This window comes from Acomys russatus, chromosome 7 (genome assembly GCF_903995435.1).
Source record: "Acomys russatus chromosome 7, mAcoRus1.1, whole genome shotgun sequence".
In the NCBI taxonomy this organism is placed as follows: Eukaryota; Metazoa; Chordata; class Mammalia; order Rodentia; family Muridae; genus Acomys; species Acomys russatus.
In genome coordinates this window covers 52,029,071-52,050,156 of record NC_067143.1, presented here as the reverse complement: position 1 = coordinate 52,050,156, position 21,086 = coordinate 52,029,071, and the positions used below count along the sequence as shown (strand labels likewise).

The 21,086-nt window shown below is 43.2% G+C and overlaps 1 protein-coding gene across 1 annotated transcript in view; it reads left to right on the top strand.

Annotated features, from left to right (window-relative positions):
* Window positions 1-21,086, top strand: part of Pold3 (DNA polymerase delta 3, accessory subunit) — a 39,664-nt gene that overhangs the window by 15,608 nt on the left and 2,970 nt on the right. Inside the window, exons 6-11 of the mRNA XM_051149010.1 lie at window positions 2,974-3,235; window positions 4,963-5,035; window positions 8,345-8,510; window positions 11,653-11,762; window positions 16,675-16,778; window positions 17,817-17,895. Of these exons, the coding sequence (XP_051004967.1) occupies window positions 2,974-3,235; window positions 4,963-5,035; window positions 8,345-8,510; window positions 11,653-11,762; window positions 16,675-16,778; window positions 17,817-17,895 (794 nt within the window). The remainder of the gene's footprint in view (window positions 1-2,973; window positions 3,236-4,962; window positions 5,036-8,344; window positions 8,511-11,652; window positions 11,763-16,674; window positions 16,779-17,816; window positions 17,896-21,086) is intronic.

The window sequence follows — 21,086 nt, the reverse complement described above, 5'->3', positions numbered from 1 at the left end:
CTGGACTCGCTTTGTAGACCAGGCTGGCCTTGAACTCACAAAGATCCTCTTGCCTCTGCTTCCTGAGTGCTGGGAATAAAGATGTGAGCCACCATGCTGGCTACACTTTGTTAATTTTATGTAAAACATTTACTATTATTTAAAAATTAATCTGTATTAAAATTTTGTGGCATGGTAAGATGACTCATCATACCCAATATCTGATGAAACGAGTTCTGTTCTTGTCCAGCAAGTGAGCAAGCAAAGAGCAAAGGCTGCCCGGAAGGTTAGCAGTGGTCCCGACCTGCCCATGCTGAGACACTGTAACACAGCTCCTCAGGTTGTGGTGGCCCCCAGCCATAAAATTATTTCATTGCTACCTCATATCTGTAACTTTGCTACTGTTATGAATTGTAATGAAAATCTGATATGCAGGAGATTTGATATGTGATCCCTGGGAAAGGTTTATTTGATCCCCAAAGGGGTTGCAACCCACAGGTTGAGAACCACTAGTTTAAAGCAAAGTCTGCCTGTAGTTAATAATGCACTGTAACGAACTCAACTAATACTGAACATGTCCTTTGGAATTTGAGAATCAGCCAGGCATGGTGGTGCATCCTTTGACCCCAGCACTTGGGAGGTAGAGGCAAGAAGATCAGTAATTCAGTGTCATCTGCACTTAGTGGGAATTTGAGGCTAGTCTGTACTACATAAGACCCCAAATCATGATTTATCTTCCTGTTGCTGACAAAAACAACTTAAAGAAGAAAGGATCTGTTCTGGTTTACAGTCGAGTGGCACAGTCCATCGCACTGGGGAAGTCAAGGCTGCAGGAGGTTGAAGCAGTTGGACACGCCCAGCCCCAATCAAAAAGCATGGAGCTTTGGAATCTTGTTCAGCTCTCCTTCTCCTTTTTATATAGTCCAGGATGTCACTGCAGGGAATGGTGTCACCTCACTTAACCAAGTCAAAGTATTCCCTCACAGGCGTGCCTAGAAGCGGGGCTCCCAGGGGAGGCTAGATCTCGTCAAATTGACAGTAGAGAGCTTAGAGGTGTGTACCACCACCACCACCACCACCACCACCACCACCACCACCCTAACCATCTCATCTTATCTGAGGGTCCCAGATTAGGAAGAGGAAAAGAGAGGAAAAGAGGGGAGAGTTATCTTCATTAAAGAAGTTTGTGCTTGTTTCTAAGAACTGGGAGCCTCCTGAGATCTGCTGTTATGTGTTAGAAAATGTTATGAAAGCAAGGTGAGATTCCAGCCTCACCTGGTCTCTTCCTGGTTGCCAGTTGCTGGTCCTGATCCTAAGGTGTGGAATGCAAACCAAATAAAGAGTTGTCTTCAGGCCAGTTTTTCGATGCTGACAATGAAATCAAACATTGCCTTTTCCATTGTACCTGGAAGTACTGCAAGGCCAGTGAGGAAGACCAGTGGGTAAAAGTCAATGATTTCCATCTGTTCTCTCCAGCCAAAGGTGCTCTGAGTGGACCGTTACGACTCCGTGGAAGATTTGTGTTGCTCTGAAGCTGCTTAGTCAGCACTTATTTCTGAATTGAAATACTGTCAGGGCCATTTACAGTTATTCTAGTTAGTTTTGATTAGCGCCTATCTCCACATAGTTTCTGTATCTTCCCCGTTTTCTATGCTAAGTTGAGGTGATACACTGAAGAAGAAAGGGAAGCCAGAAGGCACCCCCCCCCCCTTTTCAGCCAGTCACCCTTCCTGATCCTTGCTGTGTTCCAGGTCTTACACTGAGTGCCAGTACTACAAAGACTGAAGAGGGCCTCCAGGGAACTTTCACCTACCCCCAATAAGCAAAACACTGGGAAGTAAAAATATCTTCTTTATTAGGAAAAGCTGGGGAACTCTGCTTTCTGTCTAACCCCTGAGAAGGCTGAGTAGGTTCTCTTTCACGTGGTGGACTGTTGCAGTACAGCCATGTGGAGCAGGCACATTGGCACTGACCGGAGAGTGAGAGATAAATGTTCCCAGCAATACTCCACGCAGATGCTCGCTGAGCGCCACCGAGCTCTCAGCATGGAGCCTCCTGGTATAAGTTTGTTTTTTTTTTTTTTTTTTTTTAGTAAGTTTTTTAGAAATGAGGAGCAATTGGATGCAAAGCAGCATGAGTTACGGGAACAAGTCGCTCTATCCCTATCTCCCTCTTTAGAGCACGGCACCCTGGCTAGGAGAGGCCCCAGAAAACTGCTTAATAATGCATAGCTTTCATCTCTGACTCGGTTGATAGTTACTGCTTCTCGAACTTGGTCAGAGGACTTCCTGGTTTCCCAAGGACGCTGAGATTGTTACTGTTTGCTGGAGAGTAAGAGTAAGAGGTGAATAAAAGCAAGTGTAGATGTCTGGTGGTGGTGCACACCTTTAATTTCAGCATTCCAGAGGCAGAGGCTGGCACATCTCTGTGAGTTCAAGGCTACCCTGGTCTACATAGTGAGTTGTAGGATAGCCAGGGCTGTGTAGAGCGACCCTATCTAAAGCCAACCAACCAACCAAAAAAGAACAAGAGCCCAAACAAACAAACAAACAAACAAGTGTGTCCAGCACGACGTGGTAGAAAATGATCACTTGAGTTCTGGCTCCATAACTAGGTAAGCACATCGCAGGCCAGAGTCACTCCTCCACACCGCCTAGCGTTGCCTAGTTCCTTACCCAAACAAGAGCTTTATATGAAAGATTTCTATGGTCCAGTCTAGTTTTTAAATTCCATAGTTTTGCTGTGCGTGGTGGCGCACACCTTTAATCCCAGCACTTGGGAGGCAGAGGCAGGCGAATCACTTTGAGTTCGAGGCCAGCCTGGTCTACAAAGTTAAGTCCAGAACAGCCAAGGCTACACAGGGAAACCTTGTCTCGAAAAACAAAAACAAAACAAAATCACTAGTTCTATATTAATGTGAAAAGATACATAGAAGGCACAGAGTTTGACGGTGAGGTTGATGGCAACATTAATCTCATACCCACTTGTCTTTAGGTTCAGTGCCATACAGTGTGCAGCTGCGGTACCCAGAGCGCCTGCAGAGTCTTCCTCTTCCAGAAAATTTGAGCAATCAAATCTTCAGGCAGCAAGTGAGGTACAAGCCAGTGAGCTGACCACCAATGGCCATGGCCCACCTGCCTCCAAACAGGCTTCCCAGCAGCCCAAAGGAATTATGGGAATGTTGGTCTCTAAAGCTGCTACTAAAACCCAAGACACCAACAAGGAAACGAAAACAGAGGCCAAAGAAGTAACAAATGTAAGTACAATAGGCCTTTTTTGTATAACAGAATGGGGATCCAGGAAGGCTTCATAGCTTCCATTCTAGTTTATTCATGCAGGGGCCTGTAGTCAGTACTGCGTTTGCTACCTTAGTTTGAACATTTAGGATTATTTGAGGTCTTGCTGTCAGGGCCAGGCTGGCCTCAAACTCAGGCTCCTCTCCCCACTCTGCTTTTCCAGTGTTGGGAAGAGGCACGAGCCACCATGCCTGATACAGTGTGAACCATATTTTAGTTAATGTTTAATGTCTCCTCTGATAGTCCTTTTTCCTCCCATAATACTTCTCACCAAGATTGTATTCTCTTTTTCTTTTTTAAAAAGATTTATTTATTCAGTATTCTGCCTGCAGGCCAGAAGATAGCACCAGATCTCATTGTTTATGGTTGTGAGCCACTATGTGATTGCTAGGAATTGAACTCAGGAACTTTGGAAGAACAGACAGTGCTCTTAACCTTTGAGCCATCTCTCCAGCATCTAAATTCTCTTTCTATAAAATGGTGATACTTGGTTTGTACACTAATAAGATTGTTGTGACAGCCATTGAAATAATGTACATGAAAAATCACTGAAAAACTGCAAGTCTGAGGAATTCTGTGCTAGTGCTGTGACGCCGGAGAACATCTAGCTGGGGCTTGCTATGTTTCTTCCTTCCTTGCATATTTAACATTCTGTTCTGTTTATGCTTTTCTTCTTTCTTTCTTTCTTTCTTTCTTTCTTTCTTTCTTTCTTTCTTGTCCTCATTCCTCATTCTTTATTTTTTATTGTTCAGTAATTGCACTAACTAAAGGGCATTAAGAAAAATCACTATCTCTTGGTGTGGTGGTATATGCCTGTAATCCCAGCATGCAGGAAGTTGAGGGTGCATGATGGGACCCTACCTCAAAAAGAAAATAAAAGAAAAATATAAAAATACTGCTTTAAAAACCTAGAAAAGTACAGCTATAGTTGCTACTAATTCTTCTTGTCATCGTTGTTTTCAGCTTTCTGCTTTGGGAAAGAGGAGGGAAGGCGGCAAGCAGACAGAGTTGAATTCCTTCTGTGAACTGACAGTCTGATCCTTATGGAAACCCTCTTATCATTTCTGCTTGAGTCTTGCTGTTTTTTATTTTGTATGTAATAAAACTAGAGCCCAGACATGTAATTTGCCTGCAGGTCACACTGCTATTAAGTGGTAGGTCCAGAATTCAGATCCACTTCTGATAATTAAAAACACTTGACCCTCTTTCCCATTGTTTACCATACCGCTTCTGACTTAATTCTTTTAAGACAAATAGCTTTTAAATGTGCTCAAGAAAAGCTCATATGTATTCATGAATAATTTGTGAAAACAGAAAGCAAGTTTTGGGAATTAGCATCAGATGCTGTCTTGCGGTCTGGATTCCTGTTCTAGGTTCTTGTAGCCAACACCTGCACATTTTGTCACCATATATAGAGTTGGTACTCTCAAGGTGTGATGCTCTGTTTTTGTGACAGTCCCTCACCGCGCATGCTTGCTTTGATCTTGCTATGTAGCTGAGGATGACATTGAACTCCTGGTGCTCCAAGTTCCACCTCCCATGTTCTGAAATTACACAGTCTTGTTCCATCATGTCTGGCACTTAGTGTGATGTCTTGCTGGAGATTGTTTGAGGCCATGGTACTTCAAGAGCAGTCTAAATGTTAGACAAAACTAAAACTTGTGTGTTTTCTTTTTTATGCTTTTAGGCATCTTCATCTGGGGGCAAAGCACAAGGAAAAGGGAATTTGATGAGCAACTTTTTTGGAAAAGCTGCTATGAGTAAGCATGTTCTTAATTTCTCTGAACTCACAGATGAATGTTACTATGGTAACATATGCCCAAGGTGGAGGCCAGTAGTCCAGCTTTTGCCCATCCAGGCATCCCTGGGTTCTAACAGATTCACATTGTTCCGACCACTGTACTGGTGAAAGTAACCAGCCACTCAGGGGACTTTCTGGGTGTACTGAGTGCTCCTGGGGTGAGGGGGTTGGGGGTGGTAGTTTATACTATTTCTGCTTTTACTTCCTGCCTTAGGAGAAAATAAGATAATCACTTCATGGAGCATTTGAAAATGGATAATTAAAATGAGAGAGTGGGTACCTAATATCATGGATGCTGGCATCAGTTTGCTCAGGTCTCTGTCTCTCCAGGGACCACAAAAATATACTTTGCCTGTCTTGTTAGCTTTTAAGATTACTTACAGCACTGTATTAACTGTCAATGTGAATAGAGGCAGTGATAGCTGAGCCATTTAAGTGCATTTATTTTTTTGAGAAGGAAAGATCTCTTTTATTTAAATAAGAATTCTTTCTTAATAGAAAGAGCCAGAAGTTGCATATTTTTATACTTCTCATATCAAGTACTCATCCCCTGGGATATGTGTCAGAACACCAAGAAGAATGTGGGAACCACACACTTTCTTGGAGCATCAGTTTTACAGAGATCTGTGGCCTTGTGTTGTGTGCTTATCCAAGCAAAATTAATCTGAATTCTGCTTTTCCATGATGGTCAGATTGGTACTCGAGGGGGATTGGAGGTAATGGTGTTTTATTTGCTGTGGAGGCTCTCAGAAAAGAATGTTTTTGTGTTTTGAACGTATAGAAAATGTGGTACTTGAAAGCTGTCCAGAAATATGCTTTGGTGGTGGTACCGGAACAATGCATAGGAGGTTCCTATTTCTGTGAACACACATTATGTCATTGGCCTGCCGGGCTGGTACTGGGACACTGTATTCAGTCTGATACCATTTCTTAACAATTTTGATGCTGCTGCTGCTGCTGCTGCTGTTTGTTTGTTACCTTAAGATCCAGTGAAGACTTTTAATTATTTAAAACTTTTTGATTATTTGTATGTGCATATCTGTGGGGATGTGTTCACATGAGTGCAGTTTACCGTGAAGCCAGAAAATGTGGGAGCCCCTGAGGCTGGAGTTATAGGCCACTGTGAGCTGCCTGCTCTGGGTCTGGGAAAGGTAGATAGAGCACGCTCATAACTCCTGAGCCACTCTAGTCCCAGGTAAAGGATCTTTTACTTGTCATTTTAAAATATGTACAATATGTGACTATTTACTATTAATTTTAAAATGTCAAAATATAAAATGTTGATTGAATACTTACTGTGTGTTTGTCACTATTGCATACTGGCAACCAAATGGAAAATAGACCAAAAAAAAAACCTTTGCCTGTAGATAGATGCAGACAATGAGTGTTGACTTAGCCTTAAAAAGAATGAAATTCTATCGCTTGCAAAATGTTCACTTTCCTAGTCAGTTTGGGATGTTTTAGTGGGAAAGTTCAAAAATCACTGATAAGAACAGAATTGAAAATGGAAGCAATGATACCACCACCGAGCGAGCGAAGCCCACCATTTAGGTTTCCCACACCAACCCTCAAAAATATGATGGATTGCATTTCACATTCTGACCCATTGTCTACTTTACCGACGAGTATATGTGCTTTTAAAAACTGTTGTCCTAACCTGTACATATGAGTCAAGACTCAGACAGGTTGTTTTCCACAGTTACAGAACAGGTAACCCAGAGTGCTTTTTGAAGAACCACCTGCTGGATATAGCTTTCCAATTGTATATTGTGACTTTGCCTATAAAAAGCTATCACTGAGTATGCACGAGGCTAGATTGTGCATTACTGTATTTTTTGGCTGGCTGGGTCCTTCCTGTCCTGCACTGCAGCTTACATGTATGTGTGTCTCAGTTTAATGTAGAGACCCGGGTCACGAATTGAACTGACTGAAGCCCATATCCAATGCTTACTTTTCTCTCAGTGATACCTTGAGTGATTCACTTAATGTTTGCACCTGATAGTTTTGTAAATATTATTCCAATTCTCAGAGAGAAAAATTAATTTTGCGCTTACCCAGAGGGAAGCAGGATTTGAATGAATTCAGTTTCACTATTGAAGGTGGTAGTGAGATTGGAGTCTCTAGGTGGTTTTTTGTTTGTTTGTTTGTTTGTTTTCTCACCCCACCCCCCCACCAGACAAGGTCTCTATGTGTAGCCTTGGCTGTCCTGGACTCACTTTGTATAGACCAGGCTGGCCTCGAACTCACAGCGATCCGCCTGCCTCTGCCTTCCGAGTGCTAGGATTAAAGGTGTGCACCACCATGCCCAGCACAAGTCTCTAGGTATTAAAAGGTAGGATTCAGGGCTTAGAGAGATAGATCAATTGTTAAAAAGCTTTGGCTGCTCTTCTAAAGATCTGGGTTCAATTCCCAGCACTCATGAGGTGGCTCACAACTACCTGTAACTGCAGACTCAGGATCTAATGCCCTCTTCTGCTCTCCAGGCACACAGACATATGTTTAGATAAAAATACCCACACAAGCAAAAAAAAATAAATGTGTTTATTTTATTTTATTTTATTTTATTTTTGGTTTTTCAAGACAGGGTTTCTCTGTGTTAGCCTTGGCTGTCCTGAACTCACTTTGTGGACCAAGCTGGCCTCAAACTCACAGAGATCCACCTGCCTCTGCCTCCCTGAGTGTTGGGATTACAGGCGTGGGCCACTGTGCCCAGCTAGTTTGTTTGTTTGTTTGTTTGTTTTAAGGTAAGATACAAAAGCTGTTGCTACAAACATACCTGTCCCCCATTTTTAAGCTGTACTCTCTTGAACACCATGACTACCTGCAGCTCTCTTTTCCTGTATGATACTTCACAAAGTTGAACTTCGGGGCTGCCAAGCCTGACAGCCCCAGTTTAATCCCTGGGATCTGCACGGAAGCAGGAGGGAGCATCCTCCTCTAACCTTCACACATATGCCACGGCATACATACGGCCAGCACACAGGATAAACACATAGATGTAACTTTTAAAATAAAAACCCAAAAGCTGATTTTGGTGTTTTTAAGCCCTGTGCTTGCTATCATTTAGAGCTGTGATACGAGGAGAGATGAGAGGGAAGCAGAAACGAGGATATACATGTTTTTTAACCAGCTATACTCTCTGTTAGGACAAAGGACTGTTTCTATTCCTTGCTTCCAACATGTTACCTGGCACGTAGGGGACTGACACAGAGTGATGGATTAATGTTGTATGGCGGGTTATATATTGGCTGCTGTACTTTATTTGTAGATAAACTTAAAGTCAGTTTGGATTCAGAACAAGCAGTGAAAGAAGAGAAAACAGTGGAGCAGCCTTCAGTGTCTGTCACCGAACCAAAGCTGGCAGCTCCCACAGCTCTGAAGAAATCCAGCAGAAAGGCAGAGCCTGTGAAGATGCAACAGAAGGAAAAAAAATGGTAGGAAAATTTTGTCCCGTGGAGGAGGGGGAGTCTTGTGTTTGGGTTTTCTGCAGCAGGCAGTTTCAGCTCAGTCCTAAATCCTACTTAATGTGTTAGGGATATGACTGTACAGCTAGATGAAGAGAGAAGCCCCACAGCTCAGCTAGGGAGGCAGGACACGGGGCAGTGGATTTGGGGCATTTAGGAGCAAGGCCACCATTGTACCTATTGATGCAAATTGATCACCTTTGCCCCCAGACTTCAGTTTAAATGTGTAGACACTGTAAGTATGCCTGTGTGTCTGTGTTTCACATCAAATTACCCAGCAAGAAGTTACTGTTTCCAGTCCAGTTTAAGAGAAAAAGTTCTTTGTTTTCTTTTTATATCAATGAGTTTATTTTTCAAGTGGTAAAATGTAATTAGAAAAGAAAATAAAAAGCACACAAGCTGTTAAAAACGGACCCAGGAGTTTGAGACACTACCTCATAGCTGGTAGGGTAAAGTCCGCTGAGAGAAGTCCTAAAGGACGCTGTCAGCACTGATAGGCCCACAAAGAACCAACCTTTGTGGTAAAGTTGGAGCAACAAAATGGTGACATTTCAGAGGAGTAAGGCTCTGTCCAGTAGGTTGTACCTCCTGGGAGAACATGATATATGTGGATTAAAATGTCCCTAGCCCTGATCACAGCAATCACCACTGGAGGCTGCAACCGGGCATGCAGTCAGCTCCTCACCACTAAATAGCAAATGTAAGTGTAGGTTTTTAGATTTTAGTAGGCGTCCTTTCCCAGGATATGTATGTTCTTTTCTATTCCAAGTTTGCTGAGAGGCTTTTGCTCATTGGCCTTAAATTTTAACATAGTTGTCCTGCCTTTACTGAGATGGCTCATATACTTTTCCTGCTAAAATGATGGATTATCCTGATTAACATGAACATGGTAAACCAGCCTTGCATTCCTGGGATTAGCTCCCTGGTCCTGTTTGTTGTTTTTATACTTTGCTAAATCATTTCATACTGCCTTGAAGAGAGGGGTTTGTTCCTATATTTTTGAGGACTATAGGTCAGCTGTTCTCTTTCCTGGTAATTGGGCAGTATTAGTATCAAAATTATGTTAACTTCATAAGATAAGAGGAGTTTCCCATTTTTCAAAGGAGTTTGGAATTTATTTTATTTTATTTTTTACATTTATTGGGTGGGTGGGTGGGTGGGTGTGTATGCACAGAAGACATACTTGTGGGAGCTGGTTTTCTACTTCCACTAAGTGGGGCCCTGGAGTAGAACTTGGTTCTTTAAGTTTGTCACCAAGCACCTTGATCTGCTGAGCCTTCTCTGGCCCTATGTAGATATATTTCTAATACATTTAAATATATAATAAAATCTAAATATATAATAAAATCCGTGAATCTGAGCCTGGATTTTCTTTATAGGAAGGATTTTTTTATTTTTATGTATGAGAGCTCATTTAAATAGTGTTATTCAAATTTCCTAGTTCTCTTTGGATCGGTTTTGAGTGAGTTGTGCTTTTAAAGGAGTTTATTTCCTCTAAGTGCTTGAGCTTATTGAAGTTGTTCATAATCTAGCCTTGGTTTTAGAGTATTTGTAGACTGTACAGTTATGACTACAGATTTCTTTATTCTCTAATTCCCACTTGGAAGTACATGTTTTTCCTCTTTTGTAAAAAGCTTATTAATCTTTTCTCCTTAGTGTAACAACTTTAAGCTTTGTTAATTCTTTTTTTTTTTTTTGTCTCCTTGCTTTCTGTCCATATGTTTATTTCCTTTGGCTTACTCTGGGGGTTTGTTTTTTTTTTTTTTTCCTAGCTAAAATAGAAAAGAAAGTTGATGTCCAAAATTGAATAAGACATAGGTACTCAATAACAAAAAGACTATGGTTTACATGTATTTGAGTCTTTACACACAGTAGGCCCTTAAATTATTATTGATTAAATGAATGTTGTAATGGAGAAAGCACACAGAGGCTAAATAACATCCAGACAGAGCCTAGGTTTTCATTACATCGTTGGAATGGCTTTACAGTCTTGGCTATGCCTTTGCTCACGTTCTTCACTTCAGAATACTTGTCTTCCCTTCCTACCTGCTGAATGTCTACTTAGCTCTTAACTGTGGTGCCCCACAGTGTTAGTTGTTCATTAAATGTTATTGTGTTGTATAATAGTGCAGCTGGCCAGAGCATGTTCTTCTCTTGAAGCAACGTTTCACGGTGTGGCCTAGCTGGCCTCAGTCCTCCTGCTGAAATTACAGACACATGCCTGCCAGAGCTGCCTCGGAACAGCATTTCTTTCCTGGTCTTTGCATTATGATTGTCTGGCTGCTTATCTGATGTGTGTTAAAAGGCTAAAAGGGGGCTAGAGAGATGGCTCAGAGGTTAAGAGCACTGACTGTTCTTCCAGAGGTCCTGAGTTCAATTCCCAGCAATCATATGGTGGCTGACAACCATCTATCATGTGACATGATGTCCTCTTCTGGTGTGCAGGTGTACATGCAGACAGGTCACTGTGTACATAAAAAATAAATAAATCTTTAAAAAAAAAAAAGACAATGCCAATACACTTTACAATGATTCACATTGTTGGTTGGGGGGAAGGCATCCAGAGGACTCTAGATAAACTGTCCTGCAGAGAGCTGGAGAAATCTTTTATTCTTGCCACCGTATAAATGATGTAGTTGTGGATATGACAGTATATGTCTCCAAAGAATCAATCTTTCCACTGGGCATGGTGTTACACCACTTGGGGGCCAAGGGCAGGAGGATCCTGTGAGTTCAGGGCCAGCTTGGTCTACATAGCAAGTTCCAGGATAGCCAGAGCTACCCAGAGAAACCCTGTCTTGAGAAAACCAACTAACCAACCAAGAAACAAAAACTCTGTGTCAAAAACAAAAAGGGAATCAGTCGAATAGGGCAAAAGGGGGGGGGGGTGGAGATACAGGTGAGGGGATAATAGTTGGGATATAATCTGGATAAATTATAACAAAAAATGATGGCTTAAAAAAAGAAAAAGGGATCAGTCTTCCCTTGTTTGTTTTCTACCCTCTGGAATTCAGACTGTGAGCTCTAAAAGAAGTGCATAGGAACACATGCATACTTAAATATATGAATCTTTTTTGTTCTGTTTTGTTCTTAATTTATTCTCGGACATCAGCAGGGGGAAGCGAGCAGACTTATCTGATGAGGAAGCCAAGGAAACAGAAACCCTGAAGAAAAAGAGGAGAAGAATCCGGCTCCCTCAGTCCGACAGCAGTGAAGATGAAGGTAGACATGGCAGTTACTTTCTGTTAGGGGGCCATTTCTTGGTTCATGCTCAAGGACCTAAAATTGTCACTTACTGTGGACTACAATGACAGCAGTAGCCCTAGTATTTTAGATACAACAATCAATAAAACTGGAAAAGCTGGAAGACCATAGTGTTGCTCTTGAAAGGCAGTGGCACTGTGGCCCTTCCAGGGTTAGGTGTGCACAGTGCTGTCAGACAGCAAACAGAATAGCCACAGGGGTCACTTTACAGGAAAACTAATATACTTTTAAAACAATTATCAAGTACTTTGAATTTTTAAAGTAAGCACCACATGCATGCAGTACTCAGAAGAAGGCATTAGATTCCCTGGGACTGGAGTTACAGAGTAGTAAGCGCCATGTGGTTGCTGGCAATCAAATTCAGGACCTTTGGCAGAGCAGCCAGTGTTGCTAACTGCTGAGCCATCTCTCCAGCCCCAATATCAAGTATTCTTAAGAACAAGATCTTAGCCCAAACCACGTAAAGGGTATAGAGAGAAGCTGAAGGGAAAGTGCTGGGGCTGGGTTGTGCTGTCTGGGAAAGTATGCAGAGAGAACTGGGCTAAAGCTGGAGCTGTCGTAGGCCGCTCCCAAGAGTGAAGGTATAATGAGATGTATCCCAGCATTTTACACAATTAGAAGAGATCCAGCACCATAGAAACTCATGTATACAATGTAAATAAATTGATTGATTAGAGAAGAATGGCCAATACAAAAAGGAGCCGCTGAGCTGTCAGAAGACAAAACTAAAGACGCAAGAGTCTTGCTAGGAGCAGCCACTGGAGCAACTGAAAAAGGTAGTAGAGGCTGTGCCCCAAAGGGGCAATAATATGAAAGTGAGTGGAAAACACTAGAAATGCAGAAGGATGAGCAGACCTGGAAACTAGTACTGAGCTCGGATCTGTCTGTGCTAGATGCATTTTCTCTGAGTTTAGAGGATCCTGGTCATGGCTAAGGGTTAAGGATCACAGGCTCTGATGTGCTGTGAGGGAACTGGTACCTTTCAGAAGTGTGGGCTTTAATGGCTCTTTGAAACAGGCAGGGGCAGGGCACAGCATCCCAGAGGGGGTAGTTCATGTATTTTCATTTCATACCATTTATGAAAATAGATGACTGAGATTACTGAAAAGACAGTTCTAGAGCATGTGAATGAACTACAGTTCACCAGGGAGCACCTGACCAGTTAGGAACCGAAATGCATGCGCCTCTCTGGGCACATGGGAAAATATTTAGGAAGTAAGCTTAGGGAAATGTGATAGCTAGAGAAGTCTTCCCACTCCCAACGGCAGAGACAAGCCGGGAGACGGTTCTGGAGGGACTCGGAGGCCAAGGGCTTGGTGTCCATGAGAAGATAAGACGCGGGCTGGGGAAGTAGTTCTATCGCTAAGTGTTTGGCTCACAAGCATGCAGCCCTCTCTTGTCACCTGTGTAAAGGGTGCACACTGACAATCCCAGCACTGGGAAGGTGGAGACAGGTGAGTCCCCAGCACTGCCTGGGCAGTCAGCCTAGCCTACTGAGCAAGACAAAGCAGACGGATCCTGAGGGAAGGCATCTGTGCCTGAGCGTTGGCCTCCACACATGTGCAAACGTGTATACCCACCTAAATGAACATGCATGTACTCCTTCCACTCACAGATCTAACACTGGACAGTTTGTAGTGTTATTGAAAGTGCCAGCTCTGAATGGAGTGATTGATTGAGCACCATTGCATACTTCTAAAATGTATGTAGCACACAGAATAAAAGTAGCCTGGACTATCAGAAATGTGTCTGTGGTTGCTTAGTTGGGAAAGGAGTGCAAAGAAATGTGATCAAAGTGAGCAGCACGTGACAACAGGTGACAGATCAGAGCCTCTCAGGTTTTTCTCTCTGGCAGAGATCGTTTTTTGGCATCTGATTGAACCGTTTTATTCTAAACTTTCTGTGTCTGAAATCCAGCGAGATTTTATTTTGAACCCTTACACATTCTCTAACTTGTTATTTGTCTTCCACTGATTGTAACAGCTTGATCTGCGTCTCAGACTAGTTTTTAGTAGATGTGCTACAAGCGTGCAGGACAGCAAGGGCTCCGGAGTCACACAGATCTGCGTTTAAGCCTTCCTGCACTGGTTTCTAACTGATGTTAGGTGGAGGCTTCCCTTCTGTGTTTACTCCCCCAGAGTTGCACCATCACTACAAGCTCTAGCTCTTTGTGGCCCTGAAGACAACACATTGTGCCTTCCTCCCACTCCCCACCCCATTGAGTGTCCAGTGTGTTCAGCTGTGACAGACATCTTTGTAAGAACCTCCTCAGCAGAGACTCTCCTTCACCTTGGAGTGTAATGAGCACCTCTAGTAGTTCTACATACTTAAAAGAAATAACATTTCTATTTGTGTTGCCAGAAAGTAGTAGTTTTTATACCTGTGTTAGGTACTTGTTAAGCTTGCAGGTTGTTTGTGGAGAATATTAAGCACATGACACAGGCACATCTTATTTTCGGTGAGGATAGGTATTATAAAAATGTATATTGGGTCCTAGGAAGCCGTGATTGCTTTCCAGGAAAAAGAATATAAGTCTCTGCCAGAAGACTCTTGACAAACAAATGATTACATTGCTGGTTGGTGGGGTTAGTTTTCCTGCGGTTCCTAGTCTGCCCCAGCAAAAGCTGCTGTCCTGAGCTGATGCTTCACCACGGCAGTGTTTCTCACCATCGCTACAAATCTGTTTCAGATACGCTAGTGCACAAAGCATCCGTCATATTTACGTCAGTGGAGTGTGTTGAGTCAGGTTGCTTGGCTTGACGGTAAAGACTGAATGTGGGCACGTTTTTTAAAAATGTCTTTGAGCCTCAGTTGTACTAGACAAATCATGATTTGTGGAGTTATTACGAGAATGAGTGGTTAATGTTTATAGAATAGAAAATGTTGGTTGTTTATCCTTCCTTAAAATATTTAAGTTTAAACACAGTCTACATATACACAATTTTTAAAGTCAGATAAAACAAAGTTTATAATCATAATCCTTCCATCTGAATCACTGAAGTGACTTTTGTTGTCAGTGTCCTCCCATCTGCCTTCCATCTCTCAGGATGTGTTGAAATCTCTTTATTTCTCTGTTCTCTTCTCTTCCAGGGGGATTATAACATTTTATTATTTTTATGAGTCTTTGGGAGATGGGCAAGTGAAAAGAAGGAAGTGGGAAGTTATCTGCAGTCTTCCCTTGACCTGGATATTCCTCACCCCAAATTTTATTCAGGAAAAGCTTGTTACTGTTGCTCTGTGTTCAGTGCCAGGACATGTGGCATCCCTGGCTCTTTGGACTATGAGTCCGAGATGAGACATAGGCGAACAGTTGCATGCAGTGCTAAGAGGGGCCTGAGGGCGCCGTTGGAATTGTTTCCCTTGGCTAAGTCATGCTGTTGAAGAACTGGAAGTAGAATGCCAGTGCCCAGGTTTATCACTGAGTATTCAAAACCCCTCTTCTCTGCCTTCCTTGCTGCCTAGATTTTCCACTGTGGCCCAGCTTTCTCGTTAGCTGCTAGTTACTTCAGAACCCTGAGTTCTTGGTTCTGGGAGTGGCACGTCTCTTGCTCAGGCTCCCGCCATGGAGCTGGCTTCTTCATAGCTAGCCTGAAGCTCGTAGAGTTAGGGGGCCCGGTTCATACTTGAAGTGTCTCATGTACTGCTTTATTCTGACTCTTTTCTGCTTCACCTCTTTAGGTCATTTGGTCATAAACCCACCACTGTCATAATTTTAAAGACTGACTTAATCAGTTAGGAGAAATTCAGATCCAAGATTTGTGCAAAGAATTGGAACGTAGCCAGGAGATTGGGAGCAGGTGAAGCTAAGCAGCCACCCAGGCCCAATCTAAGACCTACAGTTTCCTTGTGTTGATTAAGCCCAGGTCTGGGCAAGGGATTTAGCTCAGTGGTGGAGTGCTCACCTAGTAAGTGCAAGGCCCTGGCTTGGGACCTTAGCTGTGGAGACCAGGGGGAGATAAATTTTTTTAAAAAGGCAACAAGCAGTAGGTCTGCTGCCCCTCCTTCCGTCTTCTCTGGTGGCTTTCTTGTGGACCTCCCCCTTCACTGAGAAACACTGTTCCCTCCCATGGCGCTCTATTGTCCGATACCATTTCCACACATTCTTTCTGTTCTGACTTTTTCCCTGCCCATTCTGTGTGTGGCAAACCAAGGCTTCTCAGTGGGGAAGTCACTAGAAATAGCCCCATAGAAACTACTAATCAGGTTTGGTTGTTCGATGTTTCATGGGGATCAGTTTCAAAGGTGATTTTTCCCAAAGTCCTGCGCATCCTGCCAGCTGGATAGTCTCGGTCTAGCAGTCATCCTCCGACCATGGCAGCAAAGACGCTGCTGTGGAGCGTTAAGTAGAGCAGGCCGCCTCCACTTCCTTTTGGTCATGAATGGTAATAAGTCGTGTGGCTGGGTTAGGAAGGCTGTAGACGCACACCAATGCGTTCAAAACCTGTTATTATGAGTCGTGAGCCTTTGTCAAGTAAAGGAGTCTCCTGGAACCTCTGTTTACTCAACTATATTATGGGAGTAAAATCTGTCTCTTAGGCTGTGGTGAGGGTAAAGAGAAATTGCTGACGTGTGGTAAGTGATCAGTATTGGTCAGCCAACTTCATGCTCTGATCTTGTTGTAATAAAACACTTGGCTAAGATAATCTCTAAGGTTTTGCCTACTTTAGAAAATCTTTATTCTCCAATTGTAATTTTATAAAATTAACATGTATCTTAAAGTTAAGTCTCTTAACTGCTGAGTCCTTGGTTGTCATGAATTCCTGCTTACAAAATGCCCTTTGGTAACCGGAAGTTTCAAGGCAGATGCAGTGGGAAGACATTGTGCCAGTTAGAGCCTGTTCTCTTCATTAAGCTTGCTCCGTTTTCCCAGTCTTCCCAGACGCTCCTGAGATGTATGAAGCAGAGTCACCATCTCCACCTCCTGCATCTCCACCTCCTGATCCTGTGCCAAAGCCTGAGCCCCCTCCTGTCAAGGTAACCCCCCGAGCGCTCTACCCTGTGGGTCTTTTCTCCTCAGGAACCCGCATTCACTCTGCTGAATCAAGTGTGACTTTGTCCATGCTTCACCAGTTGGGGAGCTGGCTCTCTCTCACGGTGCTCCTGTTCAGGCTGGCAGATTGGCACGCCTCTCCTTGCCTGAGGGGAGCTGTTGCTGTAGGACATAGCCTTAGGAAGGTTGCAGAGGTAGCTCTGGGCAGCTGATTAGTTTTTTGTGACCGTTGCCATCAGGGCTGTTGTGCTACGTAGCTGCAGTTTTGTGCAGAAGGAGGCCTTGCCTGCACCAGGACAAATTACGAAAGATAAAAGGAAACAAAACAAAAGGGCTAGATGTTCCAACCACAACAGAGACGTGCAGTTTTGAGTGCTCTTTAGCTGTGGCTTGTCTACGTCTGTTAGTGTGCATGCTGAAATGTTAGGAAGATGAATGCTGATGAGCCTCCTTTTCTTTGTAACCATTCGCTTTCATTAACTCATTCTGTTAAGACTTAGGTAAATCTCGTACTGTTATATCATAGCCAAAGAAATGGAATGAAAGAGGCAGTGGAGATCAAAGGAAACTGACAGTAGTGATGCATGCTCTGCCTTAACTAGCTGGGCTTTATAATGTTCAAATGCCAAGGCTAAACACAGCAGGTACCTGCTGCACGGGCACACACTGAAAACCCCTGAGAACATACTGCCCCAGCTTTCCTGGAAAGCCCTTACGCAAGCCTACTGCATGGCATGCTTTCCTTGGCTGTCTCTTCCACTTCAAGTGTTTGTCTTTTTTTTTTTTTTTTTTTTTAACCAAGAACACAGATCTTTCCTAAGCAGGGGGATGCCAGGCATGTGCATACAGTAAGCATTATGCCTCTGCAGCGGGGCCACTTCACTCAGAGTGGAGAGTTGCTCTTTGTACCCTTTATCACAATGGCATGTTAGGGGGGAGGTTTTTAGAGACTTAAAATCTTCTGTTGTTTTTTTCTATGGCCTCACTGGTCAACTTACTATTGTTATTCTTTGATCTTTTAGCGTTCAAGTGGAGAAAACAAAAGAAAACGGAAGCGGGTACTGAAATCGAAAACCTTTGTGGATGAAGAAGGCTGCATAGGTAAGACAAATGTTTGCGATCAGGGGCGCCAGAATCCTCTGGGGAGCATCTGTCCCAGATGTAAATGCTTATGGTGCTTGCTGCTTCTGGCCAGTGGCCCACACTTGGGGAACAGAGTACAAAGAACACTGCAGTGAATTCAGAACATTGGTCTCTTGTTGTGTGTGGGCCCTACACCATGAAATAAAACTCTGAGAGTGTGGCATCAAAGTCACGTCATCTCAGCTGGGGATTTTCTTGATCTGTGGATTGGAAGAAAAATACCTATTTTGCCTCCTGGTGGGGTGTTTGTGAAGATTCAGATGAGGTAGTAACATTGTGTCAAACATCGAGAAGCATGTTTTTAAAAGACTGATTGTGTTAAACGTTTCAGTAGTAGAATGGAGGTTTCCCCGCAGGTGGTTGGACCCTGGAGAGAGTCAAATCTTTGGTGTCCAGTCCTATTCATTCTTAGAGGAGTATGATTTGATCTCCCTGTTCCTGTGTGTTCCTTTTTGTGCCAGGTCAGGCTCTTTCTACAGTTGAACAGTCTTTGGGGGGGGGGGGGAGTGAGGGGGGCTTTTGGGATTCAGCACTTAAAGCTTGTTGACATGCTCAGATTCCAACACCATGCTCTCTGGTCTGGAAGCAGTTAGGATTTAGGCCTGTAAACCTCTGGTTGCGTGGGGCATGGATAATTCTTTCTCCTTTCTTATGGCGCCTTCCATGAAGTGGATCTGGCTTTTTGTTGTTGTTTTGTTGTTGTTTTGTTTTTCTGAGACAAGATTTCTCTTTGTGGCCTTGCTGTCCTGGAGCTCACTCCGTAGACCACGCTGGCCTTGAAGTCATGCATCATCTGCCTCTGCCTCTCAAGTGCTGGGATTAAAGGCGTGTGTTGCTACCACCACTAGGCTGCCCTGCGTTTTTGATTTCCCTTTTCTTGTTCAAATTTCTGCCTTTAAGCTGGGCACAGTGGTACAAATTTCTGCCTTTAAAAGATTGATTGGCAGCTGGGCGTGGTGGCTCACGCCTTTAATCCCAGCACTTGGGAGGCAGAGGCAGGTGGATCTCTATGAGTTCGAGGCCAGCCTGGTCTACAAAACCATGTCCAGGACAGCCAGGACTATTACACAGAGAAACTCTGTCTTGAAAAACCTAAAAGAAAAAACCAAAACAAGACAAAAAGATTGATTTTCTCTGACGCATCAGCTCTTCCCTGGCAGGGTGCTTACTAGAGCTCATGGAGACATTGTGCTGTTAGGTTCCCTATACTGTTACCCACCTCTCGGTCTGCTGACAGGCTTGTCACTGTGACTGTCATATATAATTGAGACATTCTTTGCAGATGGCATCATTTCTTCATGCTACTTCTCTTGAGGGTCTTTGTGTGTGTTTAATGATTTTTTGTTTTGTTTTTTGCTTGTAGTATTTCAATATAATTTGAGTGCCTTAGCCATTAAAAAAAATTGAATTAAAAAGACAAAAGCATCAGTGCTAGTTTTTTTTCTCCTCCTTACTCTAAAAGAAGAAACTATCTTTTTTGGTTTTTTAAGACAGGGTTTCTCTGTGTAGTCCTGGCTGTCCTGGACTCAACTTCTAGACCAGGCTGACCTCAAACTCCCAGTGATCCACCTGCCTCTGCCTCCCAAGTGCTGGGATTACAGGCATGTACCACCATGCCCTGCAGTAAAGGATGTTTTTATGAGAGTTCATTAGGAATCCGTAGCTAATTGTTTATTGCTTTGTTTTGAGCCCTCAGGTTTTGAACAGGTATGGTACTTGGGCTTGTTTGTGACCCCTTCTCTACATGGGACTATTAACAGGCTTGGAGGCAGCAGGGAGAACTGATCACATAGCACCTTTTTTCCTAAGGTTTTTAGTCCTAGTGTAGCCTAATGGATTTTGGCTCTGGTTCCCGACAAAGGCTGTGCTTGCCTTACTCGGCTTCGACTGTGCAGAAGTACTTGCACAGGGGTCTACTTGCCCTTGCTAGATTTTTTTCCCTGTGGGTTTGTAGAAGGAACTATGGCACTAAGCCCTGAACTAGGTTGGGGTGAATTTCTTATGAAGGAATGGATTTCTAAGAGCAAAGACGCTGAATTGAATACTGTTCACACATCAAGCTTCTCGGAATGGCAGCCAAGGAAAGTGGCATGTCCAGCTAACAAAAAGGTGCTGTGTTTGAACTTCAAATCTCCTTTGTCCTTTAGTTTGAAGTAGCTACAACTTTGACTATAGAAATGTCCCTTTTAAGCTTGCTACATTAAGTGTGCTACTCAAGACATTTGGTTGGTATGCCCTGGCTGGTTTTTAGCTTTCCGAGCAATGTACCACACGAAGTCAGCCACAAGACAGCCAGTGGTTTCCCCAGGAAGTAATGAAATAACAAGGTAATGGGTCCTCAAATATGATGGTGTGGACGTGCCACCATTTGAATAGGGACTGTAGCTTATGAAGACACGGGACTGACTACCAGCTGTGAAGTCATCTCTTTTCTATAGACAGCTCTTCAGATCTTACTAACATATAAACAAATGACAGCCCGTAATCTTGTCCCATGAATTGAGTTGTATGATGCATTTAGCATAGGGCATGTTGGGGATGGAGTGTGTTCTGAGATGTGCTTGCTGAACTATAGGTATTCCATGGGAATATTTCAAGTGTCTTCTCAAAAAGATTGGCAGATTTCTCTAATTTTATTAGCTATGTGAAGTACCTGAAAGTCTTGCTAAAATTGGAATTCTTCGTTTTCCTTGTCTTTCTCTTCTCCTTTCTTCCTTTGTAGGCATGGTCTCACCATATAACTTAGCTGTTCTCATCAGGGTTTTCTTACCCATCCCTAGGTACACAGATGTCAGGTTTGCAGCACACCCGGCTGAGATGCTGCATTTCTGACTAGGTCACTGAAGAGCCCAAGCCCTCCAGTCCAAGTTATGGTTTTAAAGCTTGTGTCATCAAAGTGGCTTTCTCAAGTAAAGTAAAGACAAATACTAAAACCTCCATGGGGAATATTTGGTGGGTCTGTAGCCCTGTTGGGATTAGGTGGTGTGGGTGAAGGGTGTGCTACAGAGGCCACTTAACATCCAGGAGAGTACACTGAAGAAAGAAGAACACTGAAAAGTATTTGCCAGACACTACCAGGTACATCCATATATGCTGAGGGTCAGTGTGCTCCCCATTTTAATGGAGAAGGGACATTGATTCTTCAAATG